This window comes from Barbus barbus (genome assembly GCF_936440315.1).
Source record: "Barbus barbus genome assembly, chromosome: 7".
Classification (NCBI taxonomy): domain Eukaryota; kingdom Metazoa; phylum Chordata; class Actinopteri; order Cypriniformes; family Cyprinidae; genus Barbus; species Barbus barbus.
In genome coordinates this window covers 21164766-21189969 of record NC_136735.1, presented here as the reverse complement: position 1 = coordinate 21189969, position 25204 = coordinate 21164766, and the positions used below count along the sequence as shown (strand labels likewise).

The 25204-nt window shown below is 39.1% G+C and overlaps 1 protein-coding gene across 3 annotated transcripts in view; it reads right to left on the bottom strand.

Annotated features, from left to right (window-relative positions):
* Positions 1-25204, bottom strand: part of LOC306872831 (MSL complex subunit 3-like) — a 135056-nt gene that overhangs the window by 30261 nt on the left and 79591 nt on the right. For all 3 annotated transcript variants that reach the window (XM_079421698.1, XM_079421699.1, XM_079421700.1), the window contains exon 8: positions 4113-4271. In XM_079421698.1, the coding sequence (XP_079277824.1) occupies positions 4113-4271 (159 nt within the window). The remainder of the gene's footprint in view (positions 1-4112; positions 4272-25204) is intronic.

The window sequence follows — 25204 nt, the reverse complement described above, 5'->3', positions numbered from 1 at the left end:
GATCCCATTCTTTCACCAACTCCCAATGAACTTCCGCTGGACATTTGCTGTCTACTCTAAATGGTTAAGTGACTGTGTCTTTCATTGTTCACTTTAACAGCTGCATTTGTGTAAATTGTAGTACTATACAGCTGTCACAGAAAATACATATTTCTTTTAATAAGTATGAACTGGATGTGCTGTAGTTAGCATAAATTGTTAGGTTTTCAAATAGTTATGAATTAATTTGAATGAGTCTTTATGATCTACACTGACCAAAATTATAAACGCAACACTTTTGTTTTTGCCCCCATTTTTTATGAGCTGAACTCAAAGATCTAAGACTTGCATGCTCGTCGTCCTCATCGGGGGCTCGACCTGACTGCAGTTCATCGTCGTAACCGACTCGAGTGGGCAAATGCTCACATTTGATTCCGTCTGGCACTTTGGAGAGGTGTTCTCTTCACGGATGAATCCCGGTTTTCACTGTACAAGACAGATGGCAGACAGCATGTATGACGTTGTGTGGGTGAGTGGTTTGCTGATGTCAATGTTGTGGATCGAGTGGTCTATGGTGGCGGTGGGGTTATGGTATGGGCAGGCGTATGTTATGGACAACCAACACAGGTGCATTTTATTGATGGCATTTTGAATGCACAGAGATACCGTAACGAGATCCTGAGGCCCATTGTTGTGCCATTCATCCACGACCATCACCTCATGTTGCAGCATGATAATGCACGGCCCCATGTTGCAAGGATCTGTACACAATTCCTGGAATCTGAAAATGCCCACTTCCTGCATGGCCAGAATACTCACCGGACATGTCACTCATTGAGCATGTTTGAGATGCTCTGGATCGGCGTATACGACAACGTGTTCCAGTTCCTGCCAATATTTAGCAACTTCGCACAGCCATTGAAGAGGAGTGGACCAACATTCCACAGGCCACAATCAACAACCTGATCAACTCTATGCGAAGGAGATGTGTTGCACTGCGTGAGGCAAAAGGTGGTCACCCCAGATACTGACTGGTTTTCGGACCCCCCCAATACAGTAAAACTGCACATTTTAGAGTGGCCTTTTATTGTGGCCAGCCTAAGGCACACCTGTCTAATCAGCACACCTGTCTAATCAGCATCTTGATATGCCACACCTGTGAGGTGGATGGATTATCTCGGCAAAGGAGAAGTGCTCACTAACACAGATTTAGACAAATTTGTGAAGAATATTTGAGAGAAATCTGCCTTTTGTGTACATAGAAAAAGTCTTAGATCTTTGAGTTCAGCTCATTAAAAATGGGGGCAAAAAAAAAGTGTTGCATTTATAATTTTGGTCAGTGTATACAGGCAGGTCCATAAATATTGGGACATCGACACAATTCTAACATTTTTGGCTCTATACACCACCACATTGGATTTCAAATGAAATGAACAAGATGTGCTTTAACTGCAGACTGTCAGCTTTAATTTGAGGGTATTTACATCCAAATCAGGTGAACGGTGTAGGAATTACAACAGTTTGCATATGTGCCTCCCACTTGTTAAGGGACCAAAAGTAATGGGACAGAATAATAATCATAAATCAAACTTTCACTTTTTAATACTTGGTTGCAAATCCTTTTTCAATTACAGCCTGAAGTCTGGAACGCATAGACATCACCAGACGCTGGGTTTCATCCCTGGTGATGCTCTGCCAGGCCTCTACTGCAACCGTCTTCAGTTCCTGCTTGTTCTTGGGGCATTTTCCCTTCAGTTTTGTCTTCAGCAAGTGAAATGCATGCTCAATTGGATTCAGGTCAGGTGATTGACTTGACCATTACATAACAGTCCACTTCTTTCCCTTCAAAAACTCTTTGGTTTCTTTTGCAGTATGCTTTGAGTCATTGTCCATCTGCACTGTGAAGCGCCGTCCAGTGAGTTCTGAAGCATTTGGCTGAATATGAGCAGATAATATTGCCCAAAACACTTCAGAATTCATCCTGCTGCTTTTGTCAGCAGTCACATCATCAATAAATACAAGAGAACCAGTTCCACTGGCAGCCATACATGCCCACGCCATGACACTACCACCACCATGCTTCACTGATGAGGTGGTATGCTTAGGATCATGAGCAGTTCCTTTCCTTCTCCATACTCTTCTCTTCCCATCACTCTAGTAAAAGTTGATCTTGGTCTCATCTGTCCATAGGATGTTGTTCCAGAACTGTGAAGGCTTTTTTAGATGTCGTTTGGAAAACTCTAATCTGGCCTTCCTGTTATTGAGGCTCACCAATGGTTTACATCTTGTGGTGAACCCTCTGTATTCACTCTGGTGAAGTCTTCTCTTGATTGTTGACTTTGACACACATACACCTACCTCCTGGAGAGTGTTCTTGATCTGGCCAACTGTTGTGAAGGGTATTTTCTTCACCAGGGAAAGAATTCTTCGGTCATCCACCACAGTTGTTTTCCGTGGTCTTCCGGGTCTTTTCCAAACAGTTGTTTTGGCCACGCCTAATGTTTTTGCTATCTCTCTGATGGGTTTGTTTTGTTTTTTCAGCCTAATGATGGCTTGCTTCACTGATAGTGACAGCTCTTTGGATCTCATCTTGACAGTTGACAGCAACAGATTCCAAATGCAAATAGCACACTTGAAATGAACTCTGGACCTTTTATCTGCTCATTGTAATTGGGATAATGAGGGAATAACACACACCTGGCCATGGAACAGCTGAGAAGCCAATTGTCCCATTACTTTTGGTCCCTTAACAAGTGGGAGGCACATATGCAAACTGTTGTAATTCCTACACCGTTCACCTGATTTGGATGTAAATACCCTCAAATTAAAGGTGACAGTCTGCAGTTAAAGCACATCTTGTTCGTTTCATTTGAAATCCATTGTGGTGGTGTATAGAGCCAAAAATGTTAGAATTGTGTCGATGTCCCAATATTTATGGACCTGACTGTATTTGTTTCAGACACTGCTGCCACATCTGGAAATCCTAAAGAATTTGTATGGCAGTCACAGGCCAAAAACTTGTTTTGAAATTTGTTTCATGATGGGTAAAGGGCAGAAATGATAATTGCACCTTTCCTTCCCAGGCTTGGTACAAGGGGTCCTCAACTACCTTCAGGTAGTTATCCTAGAAGCCTTACCTGGTTTACGTTAGTCCACCAAGATATAATCAAAATGTAGCAGACTTCTCTCTGTGGTTGCAGTGATAGAGGGGCCCCATCTCTTGGAATTGGCTGAGAAATTTAGTATTGGTACATCCATAATAATCATGATTATGATCTTTGCCATAATCAAGCAGCCTTATTTCAAGATGTCAAAGAGATTACAACTCCACCAACGTTTTCACTAAATTCTGGCAGGGCATATTTTGCTCTCCTGTATTCAAATTTTTGAATAATATCAGTACACAAAAAAAAAAAAAAAAAAAAAAAACACCTTGGCTAACCGAGTCTTGTCATTTATTGCTCTTTTGTTGATTTTGAGTGCTTCTATTGTCTTCAAGTCATTTTGGATAAAAGCGTCTGCTAAATGATTAAATGTAATGTAAATGTAAATAAAAAAACTTGTGAGATTGGGATTGAGTCACACAATGTTTGTTAATTTAGACCAGAGGAGATGGGCCTGGTTTCTCCCAAAGTTTTTTCTCCTTTCTGTCACCTTTAGGTTTGGAGTTTAGATTCCTTATCACTGTTGCCTGTGGTTTGATTGCTTGTGCATTTGGAGCTTAAAGGACAATTAATATTTCAACAAGATTATTGACATGACTGTACATTTTGGAAAAAAAACAAAAACTGAACAGAACCAAGTAGGATAATGTAGCACGTGTATGCAGATATACTGTATAAAACACTATATAAATACATGCGAAAAAAAGTGGTATCACAGTACTAGCTAGTAGCATACAATGACGTATGATTAAAGTGACATTAAGGCATTTGCATCAGCTACTGAATATCATGGCAATCCCAAGTCATAGTATAAATAAGTCAAATCAATGATCCGATACAGTATTAGGACAACATTTGTAAACCATAAAAAAATGGTTACAAATGAACAAATTATTTCCTAAGTTCAATATGGCATTTCAAAACAAATTGATGTCTTTAGTACAGTTTACTCATTGTTTACTCTCTTACCTACTGGTGCAGGTTGCGCTGTCAATGATTGGCTGGAAGAACTTGGAGGAGCTGACTTTTTTGAACTGAGCTTGTTCACTTGGGTACAGTAGGATTAGTGGAAGGGTAAAGTCAAATGTTATCCTCAAACCATCCACCATTTCTTTACAGAGCTCCTCGCTGTAATGGGAAAACACAGAGGGCCCTTTTAGTTTCAAGATTTGAATAACTGTTGTAAAATTTCAAATGGCATCTCTTCACTTAAAATGTGATGACTTACAACATGTTATGGCTATTTTATTTCATCTCGTCACACACACACAGATACATTTACATTTAGTCATTTAGCAGATGCTTTTATCCAAAGCGACTTACAAATGTGGAAAATAGAAGCAATCAAAAACCAACAAAAGACCAACAACATGCAAGTGCTATAACAAGTCGCAGTTAACCTAACGCAGCACACGTAGCAAGGTACTTTTTTTTTTTTAAAGAAAACGAGTAGATATAATATAGAAAAAAGAAAACTTTTTTTTTTAAGAAACAAGTAGATAGAAAAAAGAAACCTAGTGCTAGTTTTTCAAGAAAAGCTAGCAGTTAGAGATCAAATATGCAATTGATAGAGGGTCAAGTGTGTGTGTGTGTGTTTTTTAAAAAGACAGATAGATCAAATAGAATCAGAATAGAGAGTGATAGAGTTAGAGGGTCAAATAAAGATTGAAGAGATGTGGTTTTAGCCGTTTCTTGAAGATGGCTAAGGATTCAGCTAGAGCTGGAGTCAAGTCCAGCTTTGTCGAGTCCAAGACAAGTCCAAGACCAGGACTAGTCGAGACCGAGTCAAGACCAAGTCCAAAGAGGTTCAAGTCCAAGTCAAGTCCAAGTCGAAACATTTTGAGTCCAAGTCAAGACCGAGTCCAAATGAGAGAAAAAAAATGGATCCTCTTCAAGACCACATACTCAATTATTGATAATGTATGTGATGCGAGAGACAGCATATCTTCTATTCTAAGAAAATAATTTTGCATTATTATTTGTAATGATCAAAACGCATGTGCAAAGTAACAACTCTGTAGGACAGGGGTCTTCAAACTAGGTCCTGGAGGGCCAATGCCCTGCAGACTTTAGCTCCAACTGTCTTAACACACCTATCTGGAAGTTTCTAGTGTGTCTTTATTAATTATTTTTATTTACATTTTATTAACTTTAGGTATAGCAATTTCACACAAGCTGAAGTGCAACTTCACATTTTCAGTCTTTTTATTATAGTGTAACAGTATTGTTATACAATATTATATATAATATATTATATATATTATACTGCTTTATAATAATAATAATTGTGTATAACATGGACATATCCACTGATTTGCATTGATTTTGCCTTTGTAATAATAGTCCTGCACAAAATGAGGAAATTATGTGATATGAGGAAATGTGTGATAAGTGGGTTTTTTTTTTGCAATGATGATTACTTGTGATAAATAAATTAATAATTAACTGTGCATATTAGGGCCAACAAAAAAGCTTTTTTTTTTTTTTTTAACACCGGTGAGCGTTACAACATACAATTACATTGAGTTTATTAATGCAATGGCCAATCAAAGGCGTTCAGATGAGTCAAGGCTATAAGGGATACGTTTGGCGCTACTGGGCATGCGCACATACAGCGTAATTTTCGTCACACTGTACAACAATAATTATTTCATTATTGTAAAGTAAGTTTAGGGCTGGGGTAGGTGTAGACGTTAATAAAACACAATCTAACAGATAGAAAATTAAATTAGAAACATCTAAACTTTTCAGAACCAGCTAATCAGCTTCATCCTTTCCCGTAACAAAATTGAAAGCTAAGCCAAGATGGAGAGACAGCTGATCATAGCTGTACAAGGATAGCCATTTTTTAAATAAATTTAGTTGCAGAGCTACTGCAAGGGATTTTTAGTGCTGTAAATCTATTTATCCTTTGCTGAAACCGCCACGTCTTCATGGAGACCAGCACAGGTCCTGGTTGCTTAGCAACGGCAGATGCCACAGGAGCGCAAGCATAGAGCGGAGGCTACAAAGTGCTTTGGAAAGAAAGAGAAAGCCAAACAAGTCCGAGACGATAGAAAAATGAGACCGGACTTGAGTACTACAGCCCTAGATTCAGCTAGATACACTTGACCACCAGTTAAATAAGATATTAAAAAGTAGATGATCTACAATGTAGGAAAGAACAGAATATAGAGATGCAAAATTCCAGTTTCGGTGGCATTAAAAACTAGACAGGTGTTTAGCCATACATATGGGAAGCCAAATGCACTGAAAGTGGGACGAAACAGCATGATGTTACAGAGCTTGCGCCGCGCTGATGACAATTGACCGAGCCGTGCGACCGTGCTACCGAAAGAATCTCTCGCTATGAACGGCGCAAACTAATCTCACAAGTGCGGCGCTGATCAGTTCAAAATATTAAATGTACGCACACAAATACAGTTAAAACGGTAAGCACTACAACGACAAGACATTCACGAAGAAGTCTGGAGTGATGCTCGTATTTAGGTAGATTTTGAGGCGCATGAAAAATGAAAGTAATCCACAGCATCCTCAGCAGCTCGGATTTTGGGAGAAAATTACGAATTTTATGTTACATTATGTTATCTTACATCTAAACACAGAGCACCGGGATTGCTTGCAAGACATTGTTGACGTTACAGCTGCTCGAGCGTGGAGAAAATTAAGGACAGCATAACCGCTGAGGGCGGAAACTATAGCAATGCACGGCTGTCAATCAACCCCCGTGGCCCGGGCTTCCGAAATGTGATGTCACACTGCTGTGAGAATCAAAACGGCAGGCCTAGTGAGATTTACTTGGTTTAAAGGGGATTAAAAAAATGAGTGGGTAGATTTTTATTTTTGTGGGGTGGTTGTGTTCACACACTGCCAACACACATTTATGTCCAAACACCATGTAAAAGTGGATTTGCATATTAGGTGCCCTTTAATTAGTGCTAAACAGTTGCATTCTAATGCTAAACATGACCAAAGTCTTAAAAAAGGAGTTGGATGCATGACTATTTCTGTGCCAAATGGGTTCATATAAGTTTTGGAAAGTTTTTTTTTGAGTATGGCCCTGGATTAGGGATGTCAATTTTCGATCATTTCCACAATCGATCGTCGTTTAAATTAACCATCAATTAATCGATTAATCGTTAACTTTAATACTACGAAATGCGTCTATTGCATGAGCATATAGTCACTTGCAAATGCCACTCAAAACGCCAGCTTCCTCACCCAAAATAAAAGGGGTTTTAGTCCAAGTAAAAGGCTAGTAGCAGGATCGTAAAATGAATGAATGTGATTATGATCATTTGATAAAATGAAGAGAGCGCGCCGTAATTACGTACGGGATCATTATACTTTGTGGGCTGTTTCATATCCTGTCACGGAGACCGCTGAATGCGCCTTTTTAAATGGTTTCATGGTGCTCGTTGTTTTATTTTAAAACATTGTCGCAATGTTTGCAATTGACATTATCGGGATTTAAAATAAAATGATCCCAAACGCAAGTACGGCGCGTGGGGCTGTGATGTGATCCACCGGCGTTGCAACGGCAAAACACACTGTTACCCATTTTAATGCGAGTATTATGACACAAGTGAGGTACAAAGCTTTGTTAATAAGATAAATAATTGGTTAGCAGACAAATGTTACATCGCGACCATGCTTTTGGATTCATGCCGTTCGAGTGCATACATTTAAATCAAGCTGTATGCGGTTGATTGTGTTCTGTTTAGCTAGATGTTCACGAATTTAATATTATTTATTGTTTCTTTTCCCAAATCCTCGCCGTCTCACCCTCTAGATTCGCAGGTTTATTTTATTGTTGTTTTAATCACTGTTTTAGCATCTCTTACTGTGGTAAACGTGGGGGGAAATGAAAGATTTTGTGGCCATGAATTAAGAATTCGTTACTATGACTCACAGACGTTTGCACGTGTTTTGCGCATGAGCCGCACGCACCCTGAAATTAAATTGCTTAATCGACTATCGATAGCTTTTATCGATTACATCGCTTATCGACAATTAATCGATCGTCGATTAATCATTGACATCCCTACCCTGTATGATGCCATAAAGGACAGAATTCCTCTTATGGGCACTTCTACAGGAAAAGTGCGTGCATACATCAACCAAAGCGAGAGCAAGAGCATGCCCATAAACGTTTTGTCATTGGCAGCGATGCACAGAACTTGCTCGAGATGGATTTTACATTTTGTTTTTGACAAAATCAGTGTCATCAAAGTAGTATTGTTTTTGGTTGTGAGAAAAAGATAACCAGCTTCCCAAAGAACCCAATGTTAAAGGTGGGGTATGTAATTTTTCAAAAACGCTTTAGAAAATTGAGTCAGGGCGGAGTACCAAAACAAACTTATTGCCAATCAGCAGTAAGGGGTGTGTCTACTCATGATATGAAGGAGAGAGCGTTCAGTGAACAGCCGTGTTACAGCCGAGTGACAGAAAGATAGAGATGGCGGATAAAAAACAAAAGTGGAAAATGTCTGCGGAACGATAAGGCAAGAAGCAGGACCAGTGTAAATATCGGATCAGCTTTCCAGCGCTGGAGAGAACTCAAGGAGCGGAAGGCCTGCGATGGGACGCCGAGGTTGCTTTGGTTCTTCTCGATAGGTGAGTAACACCTTGTCTACACCAGATGCACCGCGACGCAACAGCTAAAGTCTGCCTACACTGGACATGATACAGCTCGTGAATCAGTTGATCGTGTACACGAATTCGGTCACTGGTAAGTTCCCTGACTCACTGCATGTTGGGACAGTGATCACTCAAATTCCAGTGACATGAGTATGTACAGCGTCAACGGACAACATTGTAGAACGTCACCGCTTGAATTAATAAACAACAGACAGGGTCTGTCCGATCTTTTTGATATTATTTTTTATACTCTTAAAAACACATAGTTTTGCTTTGTTTCACAGAACTTAATCATTGCCTGGGTTGCGTAGATTACGTATGTGTGGAGCGGAGCTATCAAAATAGGGGCGAGACCCTTTTGGAGTAGGGGCGTGTTTGTTTTGGTGATTTCAAATATCACCATTGGCTTCCAGAAATCGCTTACTCCACCTTTAAGATAATTTTTTATGTCAATCGCTACGCAAAAGCTTTGCATGCTCATGACTCTTTAGCTCGGCCCACCTGGTGCATCACATACATGCGATATGACTGTAGAACCTCATTGAACAAGACCCAAACAATTATAGAATCTCGCATACCGAAAGCAAAACTGAGAAGATTCCCTTCTTGAACGTGTGCGAGTGACCAAGCCTACTGACGCCTCCCTGTCTAAAGGACAATCGTCTTAGCATCTCATGAGACCCATAAAACAATGATAGATTTGAGGAGAACATCTGGCTGCCTTTAAAGAACAGAACCTTCAATGTTGTTGCTGACCGGTTTACCATAAATAAAGTTGAATAAACAACAGTACAAAGAACGTTGTATCTGGAAATGTTCCAGCGACAGACTCTCTCTCGGAATCTCCTGACCCATAATTCAATGATGCTATCAACAAGGATGAGACTCTGAGCTTGAAGTTTTACAAACACACACCCAGTGACATTCTCAGTGAAAGTGACATTCTCATGACCTCCCGTTTCGACTCGCATTCCAAAAGGAAATGTTTTTCTTTTCCCCTTTTTGGACAGAACAAAGACTCAAACTTTTATAAAGTATTTCAAAAGGCCAATTAATAATCTCTGCTGCCATTAAAGCAATATACTCGAGAGACAATATATATTCAGGTTGCATTTTATGTAATTTATAAGCTTGCTGTGTTATTGGAACCGATGGTATTTTTGTAATCTTTTGGAAAGTATAATTGTTCCCTGCAAACAGATCATAGTGTTTAGTTTCATATGCTTGGTGTGATTATTCATAATTTAGGACAGTTTAATCTATGCCTTAGCCATGTAGTATATAAAATTAAGGTATGTACTTCGTGCATGCCAAATACCTGATGTTTGATATTGAACGAGAGCTGATTTCATTGGCAAGAAGTTGGTATGGATGAAAGTTAACTTATAGCATCATAATGTATGATTACAACATGTATAGAAATCTGCTTTCGTTATTTGCTTCATGGAATTAAAATAACTAAGCCAATAATGTATACACAGAAAGAAGGGCTCCGCCCTACAAGGACAATCTGATTGGAAGAAGCCTCTAGTGGGCATACTGAAATCAGTCCGTTTAAAATGGACACAAAAGCTTTGCTCATAGCTTGCTCGCTTGCTGACTTGCTTGAAAATTTGGCTTCATCATTTGATCGCGCTGTTAAGCGTTCTCAGCCATATACCATCTGGCGAGAATCCACGCATGCCTCCAAGTTCCGAGCAAAGAAACTTTAACACCTGAAGCCGTAGGAACTCCAAACAAACTTCCTAAGTTTGACGTCATTACGTCACAGAGAAGCCAACCTACCACCGAAGGGCATCCCCAGTGACCTCACACACAACATCAACAGCAGCCCCGGAGGTTTCCTTGGACCACGCGGAAACACCAGATCAGCTGTCAACTCAGAGCAAGTAATCAAACAACTATCTTCATATTTTGCTGAACCTGGGTTGCATTCATCTTTAAAAGTAAAGATGAGTTCTCTGTTCATGATCTGCACAGGTAGATCTTGGTGAAATAGCAAATACTATACTTTTTTTACTGTCTTAAAATCGCAACAATTCATTGCCTGCAACGTGTGTATGAGTGTTTTGTTTTATTTAGCTTAGTTGTATTGTAGAGTAACAGTTAGCAAATAAAATTTTATTCATTTATGAAGAAAGCTCCTGTCTTCTGTTGTGTAATATTCATGCCAAAACTTTGCCCAGAGCCGCTACCTGTGCTCATAAATTTACCCAACCAATTCTGTATTATTATCGTGGCCACGAAATAAACAGATTTGTTAAGATATACAGATTTTAACGCTCGCTGGACGATCGTTGATAAAGTATAAATGAGACGTTTTGATTGATATCAATGAATCAAATCAATATCGAATCCCTACGATTTGATTTCCTAAAAATAAAATAATAAAATAAGAGCTAATTCTTACATGAGGATTTTTGATCATGGATGATTAAAATGTCTCCACAATCTGCTTTTAAAGAAATATCGTAGTATCGTGCTACAGCATATGGAGGACCAGGAGTGCCACTTAAAAATAAAATGAAGAAATAATTTATCAATTTAATAACTCAAACATAAATGTATATAAATAAATAACTTTTTAAATGGCCAAATTAAGACATATTTAAAGTTATTTAGTTTGTGTTTATAAATGTAGTTTAATAAAACTATAAAATACATTTAAAAAAGCATTTTTAAATGTATATATACACAAATTTAAAACTGGTTATTTAATTCATGTTTTAAAACGTAGATTAATAATAAAAAAAAGAAAAGTACAATTTTAATTGCACTTTTAAAAAAAGCATTTGGCAAAGGATTTTCTCTCTCTATTTGCCAATTACTTTTCTTTGTGGTTTTGCCAAATGCATCTCTTTATCCATTTGTCAATCGAGTTAAAAAAAATGCCATTGGACAGACCACACGTGGGAGCAACCAATCAACTTTCACCACAATGTGACGAGCTAAACTCGCTCTCACTTATAAAATGTAACACGCACTGACATTGGACAGTGAGAAAAACTATACGTCATTACAGCAGGAGTTTGAAGTGGGTTTGAGCATTGCAAAATGTCAGGGGAATCTTAACATGTATGGAAAGGGATTGTGGATGATTTGTTAGCTTCAGCTGATTTCTGCAAAAGAAATTCTCCTCTCTTTTATCATTTTATATATATATAGAAGTATTTATTATAGAGGACGGTTTCATCGGACGCACGCGCTTGGCCCGAAGTTAACTTCCGGTCTGTTTGTTTATCGGTCTGGCCAGTGGTGCCGACTACAAGCGCAGTTAACCCTTGTGCGACCTTTTGGACATTCTTGTCCTCTTCAATATTCTTTTTTTTTTTTTTTAAATCACTTTCCTGTGTTATTGCCAACTGCATAAATGTTTGCCACAGGTGTGCATTTTTCATTGGAATTTTACTATTTCACTTCCATTTCTTTTAATAAATCTGTTTTGTACTAGGTACACAAAAATGTTCCTCTCAGGACCTTAAGGCTTTCATTCTGTTGGCAAGGTTTCAAAATTATTATTCTTTTACTATTTTTAACCAGATGGTGCCATTTTTTCAGGTTTGGCCTATAAAGCAAATACTCGCTTTATTCCTGTTTTCTGCTTCTGCATATTATAGAGCCAACTGGATAAATAATGCAGCTATAATTGTGGGGGTGTGCTGGTATGGATGTCAGAGTGTGGTTTGTATGTGTGTAATAAAAAATGTGTGTGTGTGTGCTTGTAATATCTGAGAGAGCAAATCTCTACTGCAAATCACAAATCCAACCACTGTGTGCACCAGCAGAGTTTTGCTGGCATCTAATGGGGAAAATTTGGTAATCTGCCCAAACAAAATCTTATTGAAAGCTCATTTTTTGAGATATTAACCTCAAATTTGGAACACAAATTGTTTAGATTTATGACTGATTTTCTATCAGGTTTAGAGTTCAACATGTTTAATAAAATATATATTTTATGTAAAATACTGTTCATAAAGCATTTTCATAAACTTAAACTTCTATAACTTTTTTTGGTTTCACTTTTTAAACTTTTTTTTACTTCAATAATAATCTGCCATGGGTCTTCTTTAAAATGAGACCAAACTTAACTGTCATAAAAATTTGAAGCTTGGGAGCACAGTTTTTTGACATGGACATTTTTGTCCACTATGGACCTATGTATGGTTCGATCAAGATGGTTCGATCAAGATGGCGCCGCATATGGCTGCTGTGGTGTGGAACGCTCCCGTACTTTTGTTGTTTGTTCTGTGTTTAGTCATTCTCTTACTGTCAGTTTTACCAGAGACGAACTACTGGACATAAGGCAACACACACCGGACAATTTTTTTCCGGTTTTTGATTATTCAGACGCTTTGTTGGATGTTTTGGTCAGAGGGGCAGCGGTCCTAGCCAAACGCGCGCTCAGACGGAAAAGAGGGAAGCGCGCCGGCGCGCTTGTTAAACTCCGCGAACGCGGCTTCCGAACTGCGCTCCCAAGCATTCATCTAGCGAATCTCCGATCCCTTCCTAACAAAATGGATGAACTACTACTCCTCACCCACACAAATAAGGACTTTTCAAACTCTGCTTCATTGTGCTTCACTGAAACCTGGCTGAGTGAAAACATCCCGGATAACATGCTTCATTTGCCGGGATATCAGCTGTTCAGATCAGATCGCATCATGGAGCTAACGGGGAAAACGAGAGGTGGTGGACATGTTTCTACATAAATGAAGGTTGGTGTTCAGATGTAACAACTCTGAAGAAGATGTGTTCTCCTAATTTGGAGGCCTTCTTCATAAACTGTAAACAGTTCTATTCACCCCGAGAGTTTTCCTCCTTCATTCTCGTGAATGTGTACGTGCCTCCGGACACGTGCGTGAGCGCCGCGATGCAACAGCTGGCCGAACAAATATCTGAAACAGAGCAAAGGTACCCGGACTCTTTTTTAATCATTCTTGGAGATTTTAATAAAGCAAATCTCTCCCGTGAACTGCCAAAATACAGACAGCACGTTATATGTCCCACCAGAGACAGTAATATATTGGATCATTGTTACACAATAATTAAAGATGCATATCACTCTGTCCCACGGGCAGCTCTGGGGCTCTCTGATCACTGTTTGGTTCATCTCATACCGACCTATAGGCAAAAACTTAAATCTTTTAAACCTGTATTAAGAACTGTTAAGAGATGGACTAATGAAGCAGAGCAAGATTTAAACGCTTGTTTTGACCTCACTGATTGGAGTGTTTTTGAAGCTGCTGCCACCGATCTGGATGAGCTCACAGAGACTGTAACATCATATATCAGTTTCTGTGAGGATATATGCATCCCCACCAGGACATTCTTATCATTCAATAAAGATAAACCGTGGTTTACTGGGAAACTCAAACAGCTTCGTCAGGTCAAAGAGGACGCTTACAGACGTGGGGATAAAATCTTGTATAACCAGGCCAGGAACAAACTAACAAAGGAGATCAGAGTGGCTAAAAAGAACTACTCTGAGAAGTTGAAAAAAGAACTTTCAGCCAACGATCCGGCGTCAGTATGGACTGGTCTGAGGAACATCACCATGTACAAGACACCACCCCCACAGTCTGTGGAGAATCAACAACTGGCTGACGATCTCAATGTGTTTTACTGCAGATTTGAAAAGGCCAGACTGACACCCAGCACCCGCTCTGATCTACACTTCACACATTCACCTTCCCCCCCGCAACCCCCCTTACTCCCTCCCCCACCATTCTACCTGCGTTTAAAGTCTGTGTAGAGGATGTGAACCGGGTCTTCAGAAAACAGAAATCTAGGAAAGCTTCAGGACCAGACAGTATTTCACCTGCCTGTCTAAAAGTCTGTGCTGACCAATTGGCCCCCATCTTTACACAAATCTTCAACAGATCTCTGGAGCTGTGTGAAGTTCCCTGCTGCTTCAAACGCTCCACCATCATTCCCGTCCCCAAAAAGCCCAAAATCACTGGACTTAATGACTACAGACCTGTCGCACTCACGTCTGTGGTCATGAAGTCACTTGAGAGACTGGTCCTGGCCTACCTGAAGGACATCACTAGACCCTTGCTGGATCCTCTTCAGTTTCAGAATCAGAATCAGAATCAGAATGAGCTTTATTGGCCAAGTATGTTTACACATACAAGGAATTTGTTGTAGTGACAGAAGCTCCACAGTGCAACAGAAGGACAGTAACAGGACAGGACACAGGTAATGAAACAAAATAACAGGAAATAGCCAATGACCAATGTACAAAGCAGCAAAAAAAAAAAAAAAATACACAATATATAATATATAATATAGGCGACTATGTATGTACAGGTCAAGTATGTGCAAATTAGAAATGAGAAAATAAAATAAGTGAGTGTGGTGAATGGATAATGAATTAGTTGTGTGTTCGACGTTTATTATTGAGTGTTCATGAGATGTATTGACTGAGGGAAGAAACTGTTCCTGTGTCTGGTCGTTCTGGTGCTCAGAGCTCTGTAGCGTCGACCAGATGGTAAAAGTTCAAAGAGGTTGTGTGCTGGATGTGAGGGGTCCAGAGTGATTTTACCAGCCTTTTTGCTCACTCTGGATAAGTACAGTTCTTGGAGAGTGGGGAGGGTTGTACCAATGATTCGCTCAGCAGTCCGGACTACCCTCCGTAGTCTTCTGAGGTCAGATTTGGTAGCTGAGCTGAACCAGACAGTTATTGAGGTGCAGAGGATGGATTCAATGATGGCAGAGTAGAACTGTTTCAGTAAGTCCTGTGGCAGGTTGAACTTCCTCAGCTGGCGAAGAAAGTACAACCTCTGCTGGGCCTTCCTGACAATGGAGTCAATGTGAATATCCCACTTCAGGTCCTGAGAGATGGTGGTGCCCAGGAATCTGAATGACTCCACTGCAGTCACGGTGCTGTTCATGATGGTGAGTGGGGGGAGAGCAGGGGGGTTTCTCCTGAAGTCCACGATCATCTCCACCGTTTTGAGCGTGTTAAGCTCCAGGTTGTTGAGACTGCACCAGACAGCCAGCTCCTTAACCTCCTGTCTGTAAGCAGACTCGTCACCGTCCTGGATGAGGCCGATCAGTGTGGTGTCGTCTGCGAACTTCAGGAGCTTGACAGAGGGGTCTTTAGATGTGCAGTCGTTGGTGTAGAGGTAGAAGAGCAGTGGGAAGAGTACGCAGCCCTGAGGAGCTCCAGTGCTGATGGTTCGAGTGCTGGATGTGAATTTGCCAAGCTTTACTAACTGCTGTCTGTCTGTCAGGAAGCTGTTGATCCACTGGCAGACGGAGGTGGGGACGGAGAGCTGAGTTAGTTTATTTTGAAGGGTTTCCGGGATAATGGTGTTAAAAGCAGAGCTGAAGTCCACAACCAGGATCCTCACATAAGTCCCTGGTCTGTCCAGATGCTGCAGCATGAAGTGCAGTCCCATGTTGACTGCATCATCCACAGACCTGTTTGCTCTGTAGGCAAACTGCAGGGGGTCCAGTAAGGGTCCAGTGATGTCCTTCAGATGAGCCAGAACCAGTCTTTCGAATGATTTCATGGCTACAGACGTTAGTGCCACAGGTCTGTAGTCATTAAGTCCAGTAATTTTGTGTTTCTTTGGGACGGGGATGATGGTGGAGCGTTTGAAGCATGAGGGGACTTCACACAGCTCCAGTGATCTATTGAAGATCTGTGTGAAGATGGGGGCCAGCTGCTCAGCACAGATTTTTAGGCAGGCTGGTGACACACCATCTGGACCAGGTGCTTTCCTTCTTTTGTTCTTCCTGAAGACCTGGCACACATCGTCTTCGCTGATTTGAATTGTAGGTGTGGGGGAGAGAGGGGTTGCTGGAGGTGTGAATGGTTGTGTGGAGGGGTGTTCTGGGCGGGTGTGGGGTGATCGTTCAAAACGACAAAAGAACTCGTTTAAGTCGTCTGCCAGGTGTTGATTCTCCAGAGTGCTGGGGGGTGGTGTTTTGTAGCTGGTGATGTCCTTTAATCCTAGCCACACTGAAGCCGGATCGCTGGAAGAGAATTTGTTCCTGAGCTTGTCAGAATAATTCCTCTTTGCCACTCTGATCTCCTTTTCCAGTGTGTATTTGGCCTGTTTGTACAAGACTTTATCCCCCTTTCTGTGAGCATCTTCTTTGGCCTGACGGAGCTGTCTGAGTTTGGCAGTGAACCATGGTTTGTCATTGTTGTAGAATAGATGAGTCCTGGTAGGAATGCACATGTCCTCACAGAAACTGATATAAGATGTTACAGTCTCTGTGAGCTCGTCCAGGTCATTTGCAGCAGCTTCAAAAACAGTCCAATCAGTCAGGTCGAAACAGGCTTGTAAATCCCGCTCTGTTTCGTTAGTCCATCTTTTAACAGATCTTAATACAGGCTTCGCAGACTTAAGTTTCTGCCTGTAGGATGGAATAAGATGAACCAAACAGTGATCAGAGAGTCCTAAAGCTGCTCGTGGAACCGAGTGACATGCGTCCTTTATTGTTGTGTAACAGTGATCCAATATATTACTGTCTCTGGTGGGACATGTAACATGCTGTCTGTATTTTGGCAGTTCACGGGAGAGATTTGCTTTATTAAAGTCCCCGAGAATGATTAAAACAGAGTCCGGGTGTTGTTGTTCACTCTTTGTGATCAGATCAGGGAGTTTCTGTAGAGCTGTGCTCACGTGCGCTTGCGGTGGAATGTAAACACTCACGAGAATGAACGAGCAGAACTCCCGCGGCGAATAGAACGGCTTGCAGTTAATGAAGAGCGTTTCTAGATCTGAACAGCACATCTTCTTTAACACAGTTACATCTGTACACCACCTCTCATTGATGTAAAAGCATGTCCCGCCACCGCGCGATTTCCCCGTTGATTCTGTGTCCCGATCTGCTCTTATCAGCTGGTAATTAGGCAGATGGATCGCGCTGTCCGGTATGTCGCCATTCAACCAGGTTTCCGTGAAACATAGAGCAGCAGAGTTAGAAAAGTCCTTGTTTGTCCGGGAGAGCAGAAGGAGTTCGTCCGTTTTGTTGGGTAGAGAGCGAAGATTCGCCAGATGGATGCTAGGTAACGCCGTTCTAAATCCGCGCTGACGAAGTTTCATGAGCGCGCCGGCTCGCTTTCCCCGTCTGCGCCTCCTGTAGCGTTTGACCAGAGCTATGGCTCCGCCAACTACAATGTCCAGCAAAACGTCCGAAAAATCAAAAACCGGTAGAAGATTTTGTGGTGTGTTCTGCCGAATGTTCAGCAGATCATCCCTGGTAAAGCTGATCTTATTTGAAAAACAAAAAACAGGAAAAACAAACAAAAACAATACAAACACTGAGGAGCAACGCACAATAGCTGCCATCAGCGGCGCCATTTTGTATCCAATCAGCCTATAGAGCAAACAGGTCTGTGGATGACGCTGTCAATATGGGACGGCATTACATCCTGCAACACCTCGACAAACCTGGGAATTATGCAAGGATCTTATTTGTGGACTTCAGCTCGGCCTTCAATACCATCATCCCTGACCTTCTCTCAGACAAACTGAGACAGCTCTCTGTGCCCTCCTCCATCTGTCAGTGGATCACCAGCTTCCTGACAGACAGGCAGCAGCTAGTGAGGCTGGGCAAACTCACATCCAGGACTCTCACCATCAGCACTGGCGCCCTTCAGGGTTGCGTTCTCTCCCCACTGCTCTTCTCCCTCTACACGAATGACTGCACATCAAAGGACCCCTCTGTCAAGCTCCTGAAGTTTGCGGAACCACCATCTCCCAGGACCTGAAGTGGGACAATCACATTGACTCTATTGCGAAAAAGGCCCAGCAGAGGCTGTATTTCCTCCGCCAGCTAAGGAAGTTCAACCTGCCTCAGGAGCTGCTGAAACAGTTCTACTCTGCAATCATCGAGTCTGTCCTATGTTCTTCTATAACTGTTTGGTTTGGTTCAGCTACCAAAACAGACATCAGAAGACTACAACGGACAGTTAGGACTGCTGAGAGAATTATCGGTGCCCCTCTGCCCAGCCTCCAAGAACTTTACACCTCCAGAGTGAGGAAAAGGGCTAAGAAAGTCACTCTGGACCCCTCACACCCAGCTCACTCTCTCTTTGTACTGTTGCCCTCTGGCCGGCGCTACAGATCACTGAGCACCAGAACAGCCAGGAACAAGAACAGTTTTTTCCCCCAGGCCGTATCCCACCTGAACAACACATAACACACCCCGGTACTGTACATCTGTAAATAACCCATCAAACCTTCATCTGTACATAGGACACATGCACGTTCACAGTTCTGTCTATGGTCATGTCTCTTTTCTGTATATTTTTATTTATTACTATTGTTATTCTTAATTATTGTATATTCTCTTCATTAGTGTTCTTTATCACCTTAATTATATGTTGTCTGCACTGTGTTTGTACTTTCTGTACTGGAAGCTCATAACACCAAGACAAATTCCTTGTGTGTGCAAACACACTTGGCAATAAAGCTCTTTCTGATTCTGATGTATACCTTTTTTTAAATTGACGCACAAGGGTTAAAGTTAAAGGGGTCATCGGATGCAAAATTCACTTTTCAAGTTGTTTGAACATAAGTGTGTGTTGGAAGTGTGTGTACACATCCATCCTATAATGATAAAAATCCATTCAGTGTTTTTATTTATACATTTTTTTTAATCCCTATTTTAATATTCAAGGCCATTGACACTCCCTCGCATATAGGCTTTCAATCACAAAACATGTAATGAAAAAATGTAAATCAATGTATTGTTCTCTGTGAATGAGTAAGCAGAATGATTTTCACATAATTGTGAAGTAAATATTCTAGCCTACAAGACAAAAGTCTTATTCAGGACTATTTTGTATGGGTTTTATGGCCTTATTTCAGCTACATTTTTTTCCCCACAACTTACTAACCACGCATATTTTTTTTCCAAAAAATGCAAACATGTACATCCGTCTTGGTCACTTATTATTGTAGTACAGTTTGCGCTGAATAAAAAAAAAAAAAAACATGTTGGTCAATAGTATGTTATAAGTAGCTGAAATAAGCACAAATATTAGGGCATGTCAAAACATCTCAAGGGGCCCAAAATCACCTCAGACCCCAGAGGGTTAAGATCACTTTGGAATGGTTAAAGCTTACTGTATCATCAATTGCCATAGCCATTATAACTGTCTGCATGAAATACCTCTGCCTTTTCAGCTTTCAATCATGGAAAAAGCATTTTTTCAGATTGTGATAAATCCAACGACCAGTGTTGTTCAAGAATGCTTAAAAAGTACAATCATATTCCATGAAGCATCTTGATGGCTGCTGTATTCCTTAACCCAAATCCTTCCATTTATTGTACAACCCCAGTTATCCACTGTGTTTGCAATGTCTTCCCTCAATTGTAAAACTCTTCTATATATATATATAAAATGACAATCGAAAGGAGAATTTCTTTTGCAGAAATCATATAAAGCTAACAAATCATCCACAATTCCTCTCCAAACGCGTCAAAATTCCCCTGACATTTTGCGACACTATAACCCACTTCAAACTCCTGCTGTAATGACGTATAGTTTTTCTCACTGTTCAGTGACAGTGCGTGTTACATTTACAAGTGAGAGAGGGATTGGCTCTTCAAATTGAGGTGAAAGTTTATTGGTTGCTCACATGTGTTCTGTTTAATGGCATTTTTTAACTCTATTGACAAATTGATAAAGAAAAGCATTTGGCAAAACGACAAAGAAAAGCAATTGACAAATAGAGAGAAAAAAGCGTTTGCCAAATGCCTTTTTAAAAAGTGATTTAAAATGTGCATTTACAATGATTTATTAATGTACTTTTTGTCTTATTAATCTACATTTTAAAAGATGAATTAAAAAGCCAAGTCACCTTCATTTATATAGCGCCTTCAACAATACAGATTGTGTCAAAGCACTTAACAGTATCATATTGGAGGATAGAGTGTCAGGGGAATATGTATATAAGATTAAACACAGAATTTTCAGTTAAAGGCATTTCATTATTGAATTCAGAGATGTCATCAGTTTAGTTTAAATAGTATCTGTGAAATCAAATTGACAAAATCGCTAGAAATTAAGTGTCCAACTTAACAGTTTTAAATTTGTCTATTTATACATATATTTTTTTTTTATTATTGTTTTTAACAACTTTAAATGTCTATTAATTTGTCAATTTAAAAAGTGATTTATTTATATACATTTTTATGTTTCAATTATTAAATTGATGAATTGAGTCTTCATTTTATTTTTAAGTGGCATTCCTGGTCCTCCATAACAGCACACATTATATCAGTTGCAGTTCTTGCGCCTCTGTCTCAATATACTGTAAAACGCGATATACGTAAGAGATAAATCACCCTTCGTACAGATAATGCAAAATTAAATTCAAGGACTTTAAGCACTTTTTTTAATTTGTTTTTCAAAGACTAAAATCAGAGATCACACTTAAACAATATTGTTATTATCTTTCAAATTCTAATAAATAAACTAATAAAACAAAATGGTACAATTAAAGTGCAGCACAAGCAAAGCATGCAATGACTGTGGCAACTTTAACATTTAAAAGGATACAATGGCAAAGTAAAGCTTTCCTTATTCAAATTGACCTGAATAATGAAAGTTAGGGTGTATCATACACTTGGAAAATTATGAGCTATATCATGTTCGTAGACACTAGGGGTGTGACAATAAATGAGATGAGCTCATGAGATGAGACAAAATACAGATACTTGGTTCACTAGAACGAGACAACATTTTAATACTATTTTTAAATAATTTTTCTATTACAGAACATTTGTCTTTTAATCACAAAGTGCAAAACAATGCAGTTGTATTTTGAAATATTTTAACTATCTAGGGCCACAACTAACAATTATTTTGGTAATCAAGTAATCTACAGATTATTTTGACACAAGTAATCTGATAATTTTAGTAATAAATACAGGCTTTACTATGACTACATTTATATATAAACTAAAGACCAGGCACTCATAATTAGTTCAAATAAAGTATCAAAACCAAGTAATAATTACATGGTTTTATTGAACAACTGTTAAAATACATAAATGTAATATGCCTATATGAACATTACCAACTTTAAGTACATTATGTATTATATCAAATACCTGCAGAGTGAGTATTCATTTTACAGCGTGATTTATTTTAGTGCCTTTTTTCCATAGAATACAAACCTAGCGACTTTTTTGGATAAAGCTTAGCTATGGTTCAGTTGGAAGTTGTCGCTAGTGCTGCCCCGCGAGCGCAAGGTCTGACTCTCCCGGCGCATTGTCTCCTCTCTCAGCTTCTGTTCTCAGATTCAGATTGTTGTTTATTGTCATTGTGCTTTACATACAACGAAATTATAAATATACCTATGTATCCAGCTACAAAAAAACACGTTACACGTAAGGAAAAATAATATTAATAATTTTCACCGTGCTCAATATAATTGCACATGATTGATTCTGTGCAGTGAGCAGCAGAGAAGCAGCGCATTCAGCTGGCCGTACCGCAGCAGACTCGTCAGCAAATGAGTACAAAACAGTTTCCAAACACCTGTCGCTTACTGACTGTTTGGAATTATAAATATGAGCATAGTTCATCTGTTAATATTATGCACTTTTTTTTGTCTGTTGTCTTTTTAGTTTGCTACTCAGACGCAGGCATTGCGCTGCATGAGACAAAAAAGTAATATAGCCCAAACCACAGCATATAGCTACTCTTTAGTGTAGATACATGTTGATTTTATCAGACAATGTCGCGATTATAAATGAGAGTGACTCCTGGTTAACATGTATTAATGGGTTGTTTTTAGTCACCAAGTGTGGAATTTTTCTACAATATTCACTCATCATGACAGTAAAATAGGACATTCTCAATTCTCAATAAGTCAATCTACTGCAGTATTTCCTCTCTCAATCAGTAGAAAAACACCCGGTCATGCATGAAAAAAAGAAAAAAATACCATCTTATACCGCGAAACAAGACCGAAGGTTTGACCACAAACTCAACATTATAAATCACAACTTTATAAATCACATATCGCGAGACCGCAAGCCGGGTGAAACAGCTCTGTATTTATTTAACACGTGCTGCATTGTTAATTTTGTGTGAAAATATTTTTATTGAAATATAAATTTACACTAATCTCATATATAATGCTTTTTAATAATTCAAGTACCTTTCAAGTACCTTTTCAAAAATAAGGCTATTTTCAAGGTTTTCCAGGACTTACATTTAAAGTCAAATTCAAGTACTTCAAGCACTTTATTAAGCACCTTGTGCAAACCCTAGATAATGCACGGCTAGCTGTACAATAAATTATTTTAATGCACGGCATGGAGGCTAAGCACCGAAGCGGAGGGTGGTTGCCTCAGCGAAGTGCATTAAAATCATTTAATGCACAGCAACCTGAGCATTATCCCAAAAATACCATGGTCATTTGCCAGCATTGACAAATACAAAAATGATGGTTATTTCATCAGTTACAGACCTAGCAATCTGCCCACTTCAAATCAGACAGAGAGATAAAATAGTTCTGTAAGATTACATTTATTTGAATAAATTATCGATCGATCGATCGAGAGAGAGAGAGAGAGAGAGAGAGAAAACGAGAGAGAGGACAGTTGTGTGTGTGCGTTACCTGCGTCTGTGCATCTCTCAACATACGATGAAGTGTTTAGTTACTTTTTAAAAAAAAGCAGTTTACCACCTCATCACTGAGGAATATAAATGTAGCGATGATGTCTCTAGAATATTTTATTAATAAAAGTCAGCGCTGGCAACAAGTTTCTGTGTGCGCACAGCGTAATCTGCGATCTCTGACCTCTTTCTCTCTCTCTCTCTCTCTCTGTGTGTTCATCAATTAAAGAAGCGCATTAAAATAGAACATGATTAAACTGACTTGGAACTACCTGTGCATTAAATGGTTTTCATTTGGGGGTGAACTATCCCTTTAATGTGAATAACAAAAATCTAAGAAAACAAAATCACTCACTGCTCTTGACTAAAGAACATTTTTTATTGAGTTTTAATAAGAATCAATATACAATTTACAATTGTTTTATTTTCATATTTGTTTATTCAGTTTCTTGAATGTTACTGATAAACACCAAAAAAATAAAGCACTATTTGTTTTATTTTTACATTATGTCTATTTGTAATGTACATCTTTGTTCATTTTTAATAACAAAGAAAAATATAGCTGCAAGCAGCAACACGGGGCCAAGCCCATGAAGGGGCTGTGTAGAGCAGGAAGAGCAAATACAGCAGAAATTGAATGAACATGAAAGATCAGAATTACAGTTGAGAATTCACTTAGAACGAACAGAAGTTCAAATGAAAATTAACACGGCATGGATACAAATATTTATTTGTACAATGCTGATCTGGAAAATAAACAAATAAAAACAGCACAACACAACACAAAATGTAATAAAGTTAATACCAAAATGAAGGGCTGAGACTACAGAATTACCCCAGTGCAGAAAACACTCACAGACACACACACACACACACACACGGCACACACACTCTAACATATTTGATGTTTCTGCTGGGATATGACAGTCATTTTGCAATATTATTTTGCTTAAAACAGTTCAATTTGAGTGATGTGGTGGAGACCAATCAGTTTATATAATTTTTAGATTTTTAAATATATATTATATATTTATTACATATTTATGAAATTGTATGAATATTCATGTTTAGAATTCAGTTTAAATCTCTCTCTCTCTTTCTCTCTTGAGCGATAATTAAATGAAATGCATGCTATAATTCATTCAAATAAATGTGATCTTACCGCACTATTTCATCTGTGTCTGATTTGAAGCGGGCAGAATGCTAGTGCCGTAACTGACAAAAATAACTGTCATTTTCACCCATTCGGTCAAATGTTGTGCTGCAAAGAGCAATACTAGTTTTAACTGGTCTAGGCAAATGACCACCTTGGAAAATGACCATGGAATAATTACATAAATGAATGAATAAATATGCATACGTATATTAGGGGTGTAACGGTACACAAATAAGACGGTTCGGTACGTACTTCGATTTTAAAGTCACGGTTCGGTATGATTTTAGTACACCAGTGGGTAAAACTAAACTTTTTTTTTTTTTTTTTTTTTTAATAAACAGATTTACTGAACAAGTTGCTCTTTCTTTAAATGCACTCAGTTAGTGTTAAAATTTTCTTAGTGATAAAAATCTACCTCAGCATATGCTTAAAATTATAGGGAACCCTTTTAAACTATAAGGTTACAATTAGGCCTAACAACTTAACCCGAACTTAAATTTAACTACTATTTATTTTTAAACAGATGATCAACACTCAACTTTAAAAAAAAAAAAATTAAAAAAAATTGTATGCAAACATGTAAATTGCACATAATGCAGTAAATAATAAAATTTCTAGGCTAGTTAGAATGTATTCAATTACACATTGGCTGTCATAGCATGTTTC